Source organism: Hetaerina americana, unplaced genomic scaffold, assembly GCF_022747635.1.
Source record: "Hetaerina americana unplaced genomic scaffold, ioHetAmer1.1.p SCAF_2, whole genome shotgun sequence".
Classification (NCBI taxonomy): Eukaryota; Metazoa; Arthropoda; class Insecta; order Odonata; family Calopterygidae; genus Hetaerina; species Hetaerina americana.
Window position 1 is genome coordinate 28,937,841 of NW_027286763.1, and position 16,415 is coordinate 28,954,255.

The 16,415-nt window shown below is 36.5% G+C and overlaps 1 protein-coding gene across 1 annotated transcript in view; it reads left to right on the top strand.

Moving 5' to 3' along the window:
* Window positions 1–15,994, top strand: part of LOC139687482 (transducin beta-like protein 3) — a 29,093-nt gene extending 13,099 nt beyond the window's left edge. The window contains exons 10-15 of the mRNA XM_071584663.1: window positions 1,995–2,128; window positions 4,433–4,591; window positions 7,938–8,103; window positions 10,184–10,408; window positions 14,236–14,366; window positions 15,637–15,994. Of these exons, the coding sequence (XP_071440764.1) occupies window positions 1,995–2,128; window positions 4,433–4,591; window positions 7,938–8,103; window positions 10,184–10,408; window positions 14,236–14,366; window positions 15,637–15,822 (1,001 nt within the window). The 3' untranslated portion in view covers window positions 15,823–15,994. The remainder of the gene's footprint in view (window positions 1–1,994; window positions 2,129–4,432; window positions 4,592–7,937; window positions 8,104–10,183; window positions 10,409–14,235; window positions 14,367–15,636) is intronic.
* The last annotated feature ends 421 nt before the right edge of the window (window positions 15,995–16,415 follow it).

The following is a 16,415-nucleotide window of genomic DNA, read 5'->3' on the forward strand; positions in this document are numbered from 1 at the left end:
CTTCTGGGATTACCCTCGTATATCTGTAGGAATTTTGAACACTAGGATGCAATAAAGCATCAGTATTTCAAGTTGAGTGGACCAAAAAAGCAAGTGGATTAGAAGATTAAGCATTACATAGCAAGCAGAAGAGGCACCTCTTAAGTGTCAATTGCACCTAGTTCAGTTAACCCTTATTTAATGGCAGAACATAATTTGGCAAGATTTTTATTCTTCCTAACTTGAATTTCTAAAGATGCAGATGTGGTTTTTAGTGTTACAGCTGATGATGAAGCATTAAAATTTCTACCAACATTATTTACATATTTCGATCTTCTGAAGGCCTACTTTCTGGCCATAAAATCCTGCAACTTCAACATGATTGTATTAAATAAGAACATTATACACTGCAGTGAAAGCATACATGTACATGTTTGAGGGGGCATCGTGGATAAATATGCCATATTCAGATCTGAGTATGTTTGAGACAAGGGTGATAACAATTTTTACAGCCTTTTTTAGTGATTTCAAAGTATTTCATTGAATAAAATTTGGGAGTTATCACAGAATCATGATGCATTACTTTACTGATTTGAAGTACCAACAATATCTCTGTTAGTGATATTTTGGAACCTTGGCTCTCAGCCTTTGTCTGATAGTCTCCATAAAGGCCAAATCGAAGGTTTTTTCATGAAATCCAATTATTGTTAAATGTCAAAATGATGGGTCTCTTGCAGTTTAATAAGTTTTGTATGTTCTCATTCCAAACTTGAACCTCATGTAATGGTACATCCCCTATGTCATTATTGAACATAGAAACTATCTGAAGGACTTCAAGCATTGTGTTCTTATGTTAATCACATGTTTGTTCCCTTTTCCTGCTTCAGTTAAGGCTCTTGCCTATTAAAAATCTCAGAACAGGTAAAAGATTGAACAGCCAGTCTATTCAATTGCTTTTCCTTCATTGCCAAGGATTTGGAAATGGAAGAAAAGAGGATTTGATTTTATTGCTCTTTCTTATAATTCAGCTTTCAATGTGAAAAATCTTTCTTGGTGTCCATTTGGCTTTGATAGGAGAATTAGGGATTGCTGATGCCATTGATTTTATGATGTGTCTTCCTTGAGGAGGTATGAGTGATTCAGTAGCCTATCCATTCCTCAAAGTGTATCATCTGTGGACTTTTTCCACCTCTCAGTACGTAATGTATGAAGAAGGCTTATCAGCCTTGCACGAAATCAAGAGAATCAGACAGCTGAAATACTCAAAATAATGGATGTACAAATATAATCATTTTATACGTAACTAATTTTTGTTGTTTTATAGTTGCATACAGTAAACTCTTGATTATTCGTGTGTTGATTATCTGTTTTGCAGATTACCTATTCGACTCTTCTCAGCACCTTGAGATTTTAATTAACTTATAATCATAATTTTAGAGAGACCCATAACGCCAATGTTGAATGTAAATTATTGAACTCAGTGTTGACCATTGTTAATAAATCTTAGTACACTACCTGCTTGTTTATCTATATTTTTTGCCTTACTTTGTGTTCAATCTAATTTTCAAGAATTTAAAAAATTTTTGCGCTTTGAAAATTGTTGCATTTCAAGAATTTGGGCAAAATTTGTGCATACGTAAGTAAGTATGATACGAGGCAACAATATGTCTTTTATTTGAACCAAAAAGCTGCTTCTGATCTGAAACATATGAATCTTGGACTATATGATAATCTTCCCAAGGAGCTTCAAGTCTTCATGAGTGCCTCTTTGCTTAAATCAAAGGTGAAAGCCTTTTTTCTATCCAAATGTTTTTATTCAATTCAGGAATATCTCTCTACTTATATTCATTATTTTTATTCTGTAATGTTGTCAAGTTTTATTATTTTGAAGGTTGACGTTTGTACCGATCTGGCACGTCTGAGATCTGTACTTGTGTATTAACTTGCTTTGTTGGATCAAAGAAAGTTATTTATACGCTATTGATATTCAAAATTTCATTGGTTTTTAATTTCAGATGCTCAGGTGCAAGATCTAGCCAATCTCTCTGCATCACACACAGTAATAGCTCATCAGAAAGATATAAATGGAGTATGTGTAGCTCCAAATGACAAACTGATTGCAACAGCTTCTCAGGATAAGACAGTTAAAGTAAGTTCCCCTCAGTGGTTTCATTATATTGCCAATAATTGATTGAGTCATCGAGCTTTAAAAACAAAATTTTTACTGATGAATATTATATTCTGACCTAGATTTAATTAAAGATATTTAACATGTAAACCTATGCACGTCAGGAAACTATGTTTATTTAGTGATGCCTGAAAATTCATTAGGTTTGTGACGAAAAAGCTTAAGAAATTGGTCAGGGGTTAAACTTATATAGAGTGCACATGGGGAACAGGAACTCGGATGGCCATGAATGCCTAATGAGGGAGTCATTGTAGTATACTTGATAATCATTCCATTTATATTATGGCAGTTTGCCCTTGAGATCATTTCCTTAATCTTATTGGTGATAGTACCGGGAAGGCCAATCTTTCCTTGTTAAACTGGGCTTATGTTTAAATTTACTATCCATAAATTAGCCTTTGGATTTCCACATAATGTGCTGAAAAGAAAGGGGGAACTTTGGCAATTTTTTGACTGCAGTGTATTCATGGAGCCTTCAAGTTGAATTTTAAGAGTATAAAAACATGATTTTTGGTCTGGCAAACTTTGAAAAGTACCATATTTGCTATTGATATCTGGCCCATAAGACTCATTAGGCTCAGTGTGATTGTTCTGATTAGAATATATGAAAAATAATTGAATCAGACAAAAAGATATTTTAGTGCTAACACTTAATATGGAAAAAATGGAATCGTCATAAAAAATTAGACACTATATGAATATTTATTCTTCTTAGAATCCCAGGAATTCGTCATTGCTGCTGCTAAATCATTTCCACAGTTATTTTCATTGGAGTTGTCACTTCTATCTTGCACATTGCTAATGCCACATTTTAAAAAAGGCATTATCAGTCTCACTTTTAACTTTCTACCAGAACTTTCTTAACCAATCACAAAACTAGAAATTGACGGCTGTTTCATTCTTCTTGTCGGTGAGGTCATTAGTTGGTGCCGTGACACTTTTTTCCATATCTAAGTGGATGTTTTGTGCTATTATAGTTATGCTGCTCGTGAGGTGGGTCCCCAGAGTATCCGATGAGAGTTCATACTTCAGTGCCAGGAATTTCAAGTGATATCTGTCACTCCAGACTTAGTGACTCCTCATGAACTCAGAGGCTACCAAAGTTACTGACAGGACGTGTTAACTCGCACCCAAGTGTGTTTGTTTACAGTGCCTTTTTTGGGTTCATGAGATTTCGCTACCCCTGAAAGTAATGGAAGAGATGTGTGCGGCAAAGTTGCATCAAGTTTTACTTTAAACTTGAAAAGAGTTAATGGGGAAACTATTGAAATGATGCAGAAGGCCTTTGGGGAGGAGTACATGGGTGCAACACTGATAAAAGAGTGGTACAGCTGTTTATAGATGGTCTTACTTCTGTTGAAAGTGACCCATGTTTTAGCCGACCTTCAAACACAATAACACTGGAAAATATTTAGCCAGTACGACACTGCTTTCACTTTAATTACAGGCATAATTATGCTGGAAATAACTGTGGTAAGAAATACCATTCATTCAACTGCTGACAAAATCAATCAAGACTGGGGAAATAATGTGATGTTCAGAATTATATTTATTCAGAATCAATTAATAAGCTGCAATGGTGCCACAGTTTGACTGAAGTGGTTCTAAATCCAATGGTGAAGAAATGAGCCATGAAAAGCATGCATGCTCCAAAATTATGAATGGGAGGAGATGATGAATGTGGGAGCCCTTTGTAGGCTTAAATATTGCCTATTTAATTCTTGTTTATTGGGAATTAAACTGTACCATGGGCATCTTTATAATGCATGGGAAATGAAATGCTGCTCTTCCTCTTAATATAACTTAACTGCCACCAGTTTCGATACAGCATATTGTGGCAGTATCAGGCTGTATGGAAACCAGTCACAGTAAAGTTATATTGTGGAATATCCAAGTGTTTCATTCCCTATGCATCATGAAGGAGTTCAACCAAGTTACACCATCCACCATCACGTACATCACTTATACTATTATTCCCGCTGTGAAGTGTAGTGATTGAAGATGCAAAGCTTCTGGGATTTCTTCCAGATGGGTCCATTTTCTAGGATGGCAGTTCTGACCGGAAGATGCCAACTGCAATGCCAGTGAAATGTTGTCCCAGAGAATGGACCCACGTGGAAGAAATCCGGGAAGATTTGCATTTTCAGTCCTGTAATTAGGTACTAATATTACAAATTTCATTTACTAGAGGAACTAATGGTATTGTGACTCGTAACTGGCTTGTGGAATGTCATGTGAATGCATTTCTTCTTTTGGATCGTATAGTTGTGGTCTTCAGACAACTTAGATCTTGTGGGCATTCTTCGTGGGCACAGGCGTGGTGTTTGGACAGTCCGTTTCTCCCCCATTGACCAGGTGTTGGCTTCGGCATCTGCTGATGCCACCATTAAAATTTGGATGCTCAAGGACTTGACATGCTGGAAGGTAAGCTAGTTATTATGACTTTTGATTAAGTGAAATAGAAAAATAAATGAAGTTATTGCTCCTATTTTATTGTAATGTAATCAGATTTACTTGATCCCTCAAGATATGTGAAAGAAAATGTCCTGTAATTCAATGGTTGCGTAGTCTCTAGATAATAAAATATGGAATGACAAAGGACTGCAGAGTGAAAATGCAATAGCTGTTGGCCACTGAAGGAGGTGTACACTAGAAGGATGGGACATCCCTAGGACACTACTAGCCCTGGGGAATGAATTCAGCTCTAGAAATAATGGCCACTTGAGGTGGTGATGTTTAATGTCTGGAGGCCATTGAGTCAGGTTTTGCTGTATCATGCCTTGACTTCTGTGGGTGACCTAAAGTGGAATGAACATGTTGAAAAGATAGCATGACATAGAATGCTTTAAATTTTGCCAAGAGGATTTTAATCATCTCCTTGTAGTCTGCTAAGCAGAAGGCATACGTATTTCCCTTGTGTAAAACTAATTGAAGAATATTGGATATTGTTGTCAGATCCCAGTAATAAAGTGATCTCAATGAGAAATACAAAACTTGCAAAGCACAGCCCCAAAATTAGGGAAATGTTAAAGAAAGTAGAAAGTCAATGTAATGATTAACAATCTGGGATGGGACAGAGTAGAAAAGAAGAAAAAATTCCAGATTGGAAAAATTTATGAATTTTTATGGAAAAGATTACATTTTAAAACTTGACAATTAAGGTTCAAAGGGGCTGTGATAATGAAAGAGTAGATTATAGTTGGGAGATAAAAGTTTTTGGACTAAATCATAGCATAATCAAGTATCCATTCTAAAACAGAGGTGTTATAGAATGGAGCAAATTGCCTGGTGAAGTTATTCAGCCTTTTCTTATAAGTAGTAAATTGTTTGGATAAGGTCAGATAAACTTATATTAATATGGTATCATCCTGGAAAATATTTATAAGATTGGTATCGTTTACATTATATTTATTTCTTGCATCTATTGTCCTAACTTTTTTTAGTTATGACATATATATGTTTTCCCACTGTGGTACTGTTCTAAGATACCTTTCTTAGATGGCATGTTTCTTCATTCTGGTGCTGTAATTACTCACATGCCTCATTTTACCTTGCCACTTAGCTAATAGTGATACTGCATTGTATGTAAATAAGCATGGAACACACATTGATAAATTTTAAACTAGGGATGATAAATGTTATCTCTCCCTTTAAATTTCATATGAAAATATTAGTATTCAGTTCTGTGTGAGATTTCATCTGCATGCAATGCTTATAACATAATGGTTTAGCTGAAATTCCAATCGATTCTGCAGGTGAAGAAGTTGGCATGAATGCTAGCAAAAGATTGTTGTAAAAACAATGTGCATGGATGAAATCCCAAACATAAATGCATTCACCAACACCAATCCATGGAAGCCTTTGGGAAAAATTTAATTGATACGCAACTGTTTAAACAGGGCAACATTTTAAACTTTGTCATTTTATTATTGATATAAACATAAAAGGACTGTCTGCAAAATTGATTTTAAACAGTGTTTTGAGTTGTCCCAACCTCCCATTCTTTCCTAGGTTTGGAAGGAATCCTGGAAGAAGTATTATTTTTGTTTCAAAAATGCAAACCATAGTTCCTGAAAGGAAGTTCAACAGAAATAGGCTGAATTTTGTGTATTATTAATGATTGTTTGTGTGTAACCAGAAAAGCATTAGTATGTTTGCTTGTTCTCAGGCACCAAATTCCTGTTCAGAGACATTTTGGTTTCTGCCTTTAGTAGCTGCAAGAATGCCAAAATGTTTTTTGTTGATGTGGACGATTTCAGTCTTCCTTCAATCAGTTGAGTTTCCTCAATCAACTTGGTGGGGAAATGTAATGAGAAAGTGAAAGAGAGGTGTTTTTTCGCTCTAGTTGGGCCTCGTTTGGAATATGCCGCAAGTATTTGGGATCCTTGGGAGAAAATTTGGCAAAAAACTAGATCAAGTCCAGAGAAAATCCACCAGATTCGTGATAAATTGCTATAATAAGAAGAAGAGTGTGACAGGCCTTTAAGGGGAATTAGGCTGGGAGTCATTTGAAATGTGAAAAGAAAAAGCAAGGCTTAGACTTTTCAAGTTGAAGCAAGGTTCAAAACAAACGAGTTTAACAATGACACGAAAGGAATTATATTTTGGCCCCACATTGTCAGAAAAGAAAATACTTAGTTCTTCCACTCATTTCATAATGCACGACCTAGGTTTCAATTCACAGTAAGTCATCATCAGGTGAAGTACAGGGGACACACAGCTTTATATATTAGGCAGAGGCGAGGGGAGGTGCTGGTGAAGTGGGAGGAGGTGAAAGGGAAGGGGAACTGGTGTGTGTGTATTGGGGGAGGGGGAGAGGGTGGTTATAAAAAGGTTTTTGCATGAATATATATGACTTGGAGAGTGTAGATTGACATGAATTTGTGGGTTTTGCATGCGGTTTTATTCTCTTTTATGGGTGGTGACCTAATACCCCCACCACACACCCTTGTGGTGGCTTGTGGGTTACTATGTAGATATTGTGTTAATTATAGCACTGATTGCACACCTAGGGAGATAGACTCCTGAAAGGTGGCACTCAATTAGTGATTGGATTTTTCACTTGTTTTCATTTCTGCTATTCAACTAATATAATACCAAAGAGCTTGGGAAATATCTTAAGAATAATCTGCTAGCATTATGTTGAAAATTAATAACATGGTCTCATGCTGCAAATGAGAAAGTCATTCTTAAATGCAAGGGCATGGAATTCACGAGTAAATTCCTAGAAATCTACAAGAATGTCAACAGTTTTAATAGTATTGGCAAAATTAGCGAGGTATACTGTCAAGCAGATCAATTTACAAAATCTTTTTCCTTATACCATTCACTTCCCTAAATCAAGCAGAGTGAATCAGCTTTCCCTCATGACCTCTTCTAGTATATTTTCATGGTTGGTGTCCTAACACTCCCTGCTACACACCTCTTTGGCATCTTCTGGGGTAGTGTTAAGATATAAAATCTCTCTGTCATGTGTATCTAGTGATGCAACTTCAATTTAACAGTGGGAATACCTACAGATTTGTGGTAGGAATTATGATGAAAAAAATCTTAAAAATCAAATTCAGCAAATATTGAAATGGATTCCAAGTCACTCTTTTGAGTATCAACTCTTACATCAGTTGTTCAGGGAAGTGATCATTTACACAATGGAACTTTTTTATAGCCCATATATGTAACAGAATGCACTTTCATTCCAATAAGTTGTTATAGTCTTGTGCACGAAATGTAGACTAGTATCTCTGCTAATTTTTAATGAATTCTTCTTCAGACCCTGGAAGGGCATTCAGCTTCTGTTCTACGCATGGAATTCATCAGCCGTGGGATGCAACTCTTGACGTCTGGTGGGGATGGACTCCTGAAGCTCTGGACAGTGAAATCAGGGGAGAGCACTGCCAGCTGGGATGCACACGATGGGCGAATTTGGGCCTTGGCAGGTGAGGTGCCCTCCCACCCTCAATAATAATGCTTCCCATTTCCCATGTCATTTTGTTGCCATGCCTGCAACGTGCTCAAATTTTGTGCCTTGCTACATATATATTAAAAGTAAAAACACTGTTTGCAGTTTGTTTTCTCTCTCTTAAAAAATAAATTTTATGCCCACATTCAGTTGAATACAAGGAGCTCAGGAGTTTATAAAAGAAAAACATTTATTGAATGCAATTTGATGTTGGTTATGGGTATCTTGGAGGCTGAGTTACTGAATTAAATAGTAAATAGACTCTTTTTAAAGCAGAAAATGAAAAGGTACTGGCTATAAGTGCCACTTAATTTTAGTGGTGTTCTTTCTCTGTTGTTGTGTGACTCCTTAGATGTTATCCCCTTAATTTTCTCCCGCTTCATAGCATACTTACGTTGATTCATCAGTCATTGTCATTCTTTCCTTCCTTCCTATGCCATTCCCTGGGAGACGATCTTCATTTTCTTTTAGCTGTATCAGATCCACTTTTTCTTTCATCCATCATCACCGATTCATCATTCAGGCTCCCTGACTCTGTTTTGCTTTTCTTGAAGCCATTTTCTGCCAAGTTCCTTAATTATGCCGATGGTATAATATTGACTAGACAAAGGCTTTTTTTCCAGATGTCAAATTTTCTATTGGTATGGTGTTTCCAGAAACTGTGGGCATCTACAGAGGGTTATCACTATTCACTCTCTCTTTGACCCACTCACCTTCATTCGGATCCACATTTCCATCATCCTTGGTTGGACTCACATGAGTCATCTTCCTTGGAAAAAGAAGAGATCCAATGTCTCTTTGTCCCGGGCCTTGATGTGTAAATGATAGATTCTTCATTGCTAGAAGAAGAAATCTCTTCATCAGAGGTCTCGGATGGCAAATCACTCTTGTCATCATTAGTGATGGGTGCATCATCAATATCCTTATTTTTCACTTGGACATTGGTCACAGAGACAACCCTAAAATAATATTTTATAAATTGTATCAAAATGAAAAATTATAACTTGCAAACAATCTACTTATCCAACACTAAGCGACATGGACAAAGAGGGGTGCATAGTTCAGGAAAACATATTTACTTGAATTTGTAAAACGTTACTGTTTCTCCAATAAGATGCCCCATGGACACCGCAGGATTTGCAACAATTCTTAGTCAAATTAAATGACAGGAAAGTTCAAGCAAAATAATGAATATGGCAGAATGCAATAAACTTAAAGTACACCATTATATACAAACAAAGAGAATTCGTGAAAATGTAGTGGAAGATATAAAAACGTAGAAAACTCCATATTTTATTATAATGCAAAATTTTAAGAATTCTTATTCGTAAAAAATTAATAACTCAAAATTAGCTTATCTTACTGTAAACACACTGTAAAATAAATATAAAGATACACAGAAAACACTGTCCAGCACGAATTCTTACTAGCACAAAAGATGGTATGCTGCTGGCCCGGGGGAAATGAAAAAACATGGGAGAACTCAAGAGGCAAACATAATGTGCACAATCAGCATAAATCTTAAGAATAAGGGGAAACTATTTTAGCAAGCAGCAGAGATGGAGTATAAGCCAAAGAAAGAGACGGGAGCTGTTGACTGGACCGTGCATCAAGAAGTAAAATATTCAAAAACATTGGGCCCATATATCGGCCCTTGGCAGTATTTGCACGACCAATGAGGATCAATATATTAGTCCACTGGCAGTAAAAGGGTTAAGGTCTCATTTCCAGTTTCACCGATATCAATTTGACACATTCTAATTCTATTTCTTTTAGTTTATTTCTCATCAAATATTTATTAAAAACAGCTAAACAAGCCATTGATTCATCCAGTAACCAAACAACTTGAAAATAAATATTATGGATATTTCATTATAGAAAAAGTAGAATTGTCAAATGCATGAATAAAAAGATAGGTCAACAGTCATGTATGAGAATGATGATTTAAGTTTTGAAAAACATGCTGTATGGTACATCTCACTGAATAGATCATATTTTTATCCTCTGTCCTCTATGCACCATTTCTTAATATCCTTTAAATTTACTTTTCAATGTAGTGTCCAGAAATGAGAAGTTGGTGGTGTCAGGGGGTTCTGACTCGGCAATGGTGGTCTGGCGGGATGTGACTGATGAGAAAAGGACTGAGGCAGCAAGGACACGTGATTTGATGGTTCAGAAGGAGCAGAAACTCTCCAATCTCATGCAGGCCGATGACCTGCTCCCTGCTCTCTCATTGGCTCTTTCTTTGGATCGGCCCCTCCAGGTCCTCAACATAATCCGGGGTGAGACTCTGAAGATTTTTTCATCAATCTTTTAAAATGTACAGATGTATACTTGTGATGGCTTCACATTAGGGGTTGCTTGATTTCCGTTATTTTTCCATCGATAGGGTGCACTTTATTTTTCTATGCTCATGAAAATTTAGAAAATGTAGGCTTTCTGTAGACGTCAAACACGTGTTTACTTGTATTTCATACTCCTACGCCAACCTTTCTCATCTCCCCACCCACTTTTTCAGCAACTCCCCCCACCTCCCTTTTAGCTTCCTTATTCTGTTCCTACTGCCTATATGTGATTGGTGATTCACTCATGTGAACCCCTGAGACTTAGTATACTCTTTCTTCAACATGTTTCAAACTTTGTATTTGGCATCTTATTGGTTAGTTGGCCAACCTTCCTCTCATCCGTCCCTCCTTAACTTCCACATTCACACTCCCCTCCCTTTCCCAGGATGCAAAAAAGTATATAAGATGGCGTTTGAATTCATTTTATTTCCTGAAGATGATGTAAATCGAAACTGGGTTGTGCCATTAAACTTATCTTGTGGAAAGTTTTTACTATCTTTTCTTGTTATGTACAAGGTCTGTCCCAAAAGTAGTAGGACTGAGTCGATTAAAAAAAATGTATTACCAGAATTGATAAATTCACTCAAAAGTCTTTCACGTAGCACCCTTGTGAATCTACACACCGCTGCCAGTGGGTTTTTCATGCCTCGTATACATTCTGGATGGTGGTGCCCAGAAAGCTGCTAAGCTCTCTCATCATGGCCTGTTGTGTAATGCTTCCTGAACTGTGGTGACGTCCTGTCAGCACAGATTTGAGGCAGGGGAAGAGGAAGAAGTTTGGTAGGGTGAGCATCCTTACTCAGATGGTGGAAAAGCTCTTGGCAGATCCGCATGTGCGAGTGGTCTTGGAAGAACAAAAGTTTCCTTTTGTTCTTCCAAGACCACTCGCACCAATTTTGCACACACCTTTCTCATGCCCATGTTTTCAGTCACAAGGTGATGCACATCACTTTTAGGGATGTCAAGTTCATCAGAAGCCATGTGAATACTTAATCTGTGATCTCTGTCCAACAAAGCCTTCATTCCTGCAAGATTTTTGTCAATTTTTGAGGTTGAAGGGCATTGTTATCCTTCGGTGTCTTCAACACCTTCTCTATCCTCCCGAAACAACTTGTGTCACTCAAAAACACCTGATCTACCCATGGTGTTATCACCATAAGCTGCTTTGAGCATGTCATGAGTCTTCTTTCTTGGTTTTGCCCAGTTTCACCCAAAATTTGGTGGCTTAGAGCTGTTCCAATAACCGGTTCATGATGGAGCATAACAAGGTCACATTATAAAGGTTTTGCAAACAAATGATCCGGACTTCACAAGGGTTCAGAGCCAACTGCCACCGGCCTTTCATGAGACTCCCATCCCTCGAACCCAGCCAGAGAAACTGCTGCCCGTCTATCTGGGAAAAATAATTCCTACTACTTTTGGGACAGACCTTGCACTTCTACTAAACTCCACCAACTCCAGGGGATCCGACAGTGGGACGGGATGATGAAACGGGACCCCAGGACTCCTCTCCCTCGAACCCAGCCAGCGAAACTTCCACCCATCCGTCTATCTAGGAAAAAATAAATCCTACTACCTTTGGGACAGACCCTGTACAATAAATGTTTTTTATGCTTCATATTTTATTTATATCATATTTTGTTGTATTAACACATGTTCACTGATATTTTAGTATGTTATTGTATTATTGTATAAAATGTGCCATGAATGATTTGAAATGAATTCAGCAGCAGATACCAGTGAGCATAATCTTAGAACTTTGTAATAATATGAAGATAATGATATCAAGTTGGTTTTAACATTTGTGGATTCTGTTTACTTTTTCTTTTTTAAATTTAATGGTTCATGCATTTCAGATGTCTGTACTTTCACCTTGTGATATGGACTCCACATTATTGTTTTATTTCTATTTGATTATGATTGTGAGAGCTTTCCTGACAATATCCTGAAGTTAGCACCGACTGAATTGCATCAGCAACTAATATATCATTGGAACAAGCTAATACTATTTTAATGAAGCTGCTGGTGAATTGCATCTTTATTGATAGCAAAATTTAGTAAATCGGAAGGGATTTGCACTTAATGCTGTGGGTCTGTGGATTTTTTTGGATTAATTGGATGCCTCGGTACCTCACCTGGCTGATGCAGTTGGCTAGAAATTAAGGAATCTGGGTTCGAATCCCAGTCAAGGCAAAAGACTTGAAAATTGTTACAATTCAATGTGCATTAGTGAATGACTCTGTTAAAAATTACTTTCATGGCATCTCCTGCAGTTTCTAGGTTGTTGTTAAATAAATTCAGCATGCAGAAAATCCCGGTCAAAGCGAATGATTTTTACACTCTGAAATTATTGCATTGAAATGCCGAACAATTGAAAATTATTTCTTAAAAATATTCCAATATCTTGTATTCCTCTATTCAATTTCTTTGGGTTAATTTTCACCAGCAGATGGTCTATCTATTTTACTGAATTATGCCCAAAAACACAGTTTTGTATTAAGCAAGATTTCTGGTTAATGCAGTTACACTCAAAGTTTTAAAATTACCATGTCAACTTCTTTCTTTATTAGAATCGCCTATGACATTGTTTCTGGTGATTTTCAGTGAGCCAGTTACGCAAAGTATTTTTAATTAAAGGGAAGCTGTGGGAGTGCTATTTCATATCCCGAGTTAACCTTTCCTGGAAAAATCAAGCATATTAACACGACCGTGTGTGTATATATATCATACCTTTATTCTAATAAAAAGTAATCATCTCCTTCACACAAACGGGCACATCAACCTATATGGCATTTGAAGTATTAATACCATTCACCTAAGGACAAAGATCTAGTGACACAGCTCTTTAGCAGTGAGAAAAAAATGTCTCACTCCCTTCCTAAACTAATATCATCAACAGAATCTACACTTAGCTAAAAGCAACGTGAAAAATATTTTTCTGATGAAGCATTTTCTTTTTACTGTTGATGAATTTTTTATGAATATCCAGTAAGTGTAACTGTCTACTTAGTCTTATTATCTCTGAAATTGAACTACTTTGCTTTTCCTCATAGAAATATATTAGTAGAAAATATAATAATAGAAAATATATATTTTCTATTTGGAAAAGCCAAGTTGTTTATTTTCAATTTCAATATGAAGATTTTTCCACCAAGTCATGCCAAAAACTGTTACTTATTATCTCTCTTGTATGCCTTCTTGTTTCTTTTTGTATAAATTGTTTGTATCCTTCATTTCAATTCCTGAAGAATCCTATACCTACATGTTGTCCATGTGTATGTCCTTTGGATAATACTACCTAAATGCAAATGTGATGCATACTTCTGAGTTTTCATGTTAAGAGCAGCGAAAGAATAAAACTGTTGGTTTGTAGGAAAGCCTGGCCCCTAAAAAGGCGAGCTAAGACAGCTTTATACCTCATATATGTATTTGCTGATGGCTTGAACCTATGTTTGCTTAGATAACGAGTATCAAATTTCACAATCTTCTTTTTAACATTGTAGTGAGCAATGAACAAAAATATTAAATGTTCAATGAACACTAGAAGTGTAACTTAACACAGAATGTGATAGAAATACATAGTAAAGACTGTGCACATGAGAATAATTGAGGAGCTAAAAAGATAGGTACTAATGGGATAATCTTTTTGTCTTCAGAAGTGGGCTGTTTGTTCCCAGCAGTTGATGGTTTTGGTTTTTTTCTCCTTCATATCTTGTCGGATGAATACTTCTGGGCACTAATGGATGATTTTGTAATTTCCTCAGAGATAATGAAGAAAGGAGGTGAAAACAATCTGGAGAATACATTGAAGTTCTTACCATTAAGTGAAAGGGAATCTCTGCTCAAGTGTGCCTCTGTTTGGAATGCCAACAGTAAAAGCTGCCATCCAGCGCAGGTAAATGTTGATTTTTTTTAAATTTTGTACTTGTGGAATGATTACAAAGATTCCTTTACGATTTGATGCATATTTCTGGTTATTTCCAAGTATGTTAAGGACTTACTGTCCAAATTAGTGTGGCATGGTCATACTAAAATTCGACAGCGATTTCAGGAAAAGTTAATCTCTTCCTTTGTCCAAACTAAGCTTGAAATATCTTTGGTGTATGCTGTAGTCAGTAAAGAATTCATTTATGTATCAATCTAAGAAACTAACTTCTTGGAAAAGAGAAATACCATTGAAAAGTTAAGCATCTTTTTACCCTCCATCAGATACTGTACTACCATTCTTTTCTGGAATAAGATTGACCCTCATAGCAGCTATGAGGGTGACTTTTATTTTTAGACAAATGGATTCACAGAAGCCACCGCAAGATTAAGTTCCATTCGTTTGATTTGGCTTAAACTGTTTTTTGTGATGGAATAGATAGAGCAGAGTACATTGCTTTTATTGTGGTTGTAATATTTGGAAGTCAACGTTAAAGTAATGTCAGCCAGAATGTAAACTAAGAAACAGCCTTTGAATTGAGATAACATAATTTTGTACTAAACAGTGGAAAATATAGAAACTTACCATACACAGCATGAATGGTGTGACCCAGAATTAGGCAAATGATAACTTTTTGATCAGTGTGTTATTAGCAATATAAAGCAAAAGCTGCATGTTCCATGCATGACTACAAGGTTAAGAGAGGGTCTTCAAGAAGAGCAATGAGGACAATTGGTGAGTGATCTTGTAGATGCGAGAGTGGAAATAGGATATCTGCTGTAGAGCATTGCAGAATTCTTACCTGATAGTTATATTGCCCTTTTCTTGATGCATGGTAATATTGTTGCTCTCCATAATCAAAGCCTCCTGATATTCAAATGGACTGACTCACCTTTTCAAAATCTATTTCATCAGCTTATCCTCATTCCTTGCTCTCCAGAAATGTGCATATTTGGACAAGAGCTTAATTTGGAATTTTTATTGCTCTTAAAATATATCGCCTAATGATTCCCCAGTGACTTAGTGCCTTTGTTCCATTCCATTCCCATGGTCTGATCCACTGCATCACCTTCCCTTGCTGATGGACTCAAACAAATTGTAATTACTCTCATTCAGAGGATACAGCTACTTGCAAATAAGAATATATCATCAAGGGAAACTTCTCTGCTGAATTAATTCATGCTTGCAGTTTGTAGTTTTTGAAGAAGTAATTGCTTTAATAGACAATTTTTCTTTCCAGCTCGTTATATCAATCTTACTGGATGAATTGTCACTTGATGATAGCGAATTGAAGGCTAATACATTATCATCAACCATTGAAGAAATGATTCCTTACACCGAAAGACACTTCCAGCGGCTGACGCAGCTATTGCAAGATTTCCATCTTCTGCAATATACTGCTTCACAGATGAAGTTAGCTACGTAAGGTCACACATGCGAAATAGTGATGAGATTGCCGCAAACATCATTCAGTATTTGAACCAAGTCCTTGGAACTTACGAAACCATTTTGTAGATGACTGCAATGTAATTATAACAAAAACAATATTTTTGTAAATAGCCAATAAATTTTTGCAGAAGCAATATGTTCTTAAGTTAATATATTTAGTTGCTGTTCTGTAGTACTTTTATCTTATTATAAATGCCAAAAAGAATGCCATTGAATCCTGTAAATTTTGAGAACTATTAGCATAAACGCTCGAGAGTTTCAGTTCACTGAAACTCGAGCATTTATGCTAATCCTCCAAATGCTAATAATTATGCCTTCTTCCATTCTTTCTGTCCAACATCCGTACCTTATTTCTACCCCTTCCTTTCGTGCCTAACATTAATATGCTTTGTATCCATTTTTTCTGTCTCCTTATGAATTCTCCCAACAATTCCTCCCCCATACCGAGTACTTCCTCCTTTGTTTTCCTTTCTGCACTGCTTCACCTTCTCCACACCCACATTTCAAAAGCCTATGGCTATCATCCTGCTCCAATGATCATGTTTTCATGCCATACATAACTAGGCTACA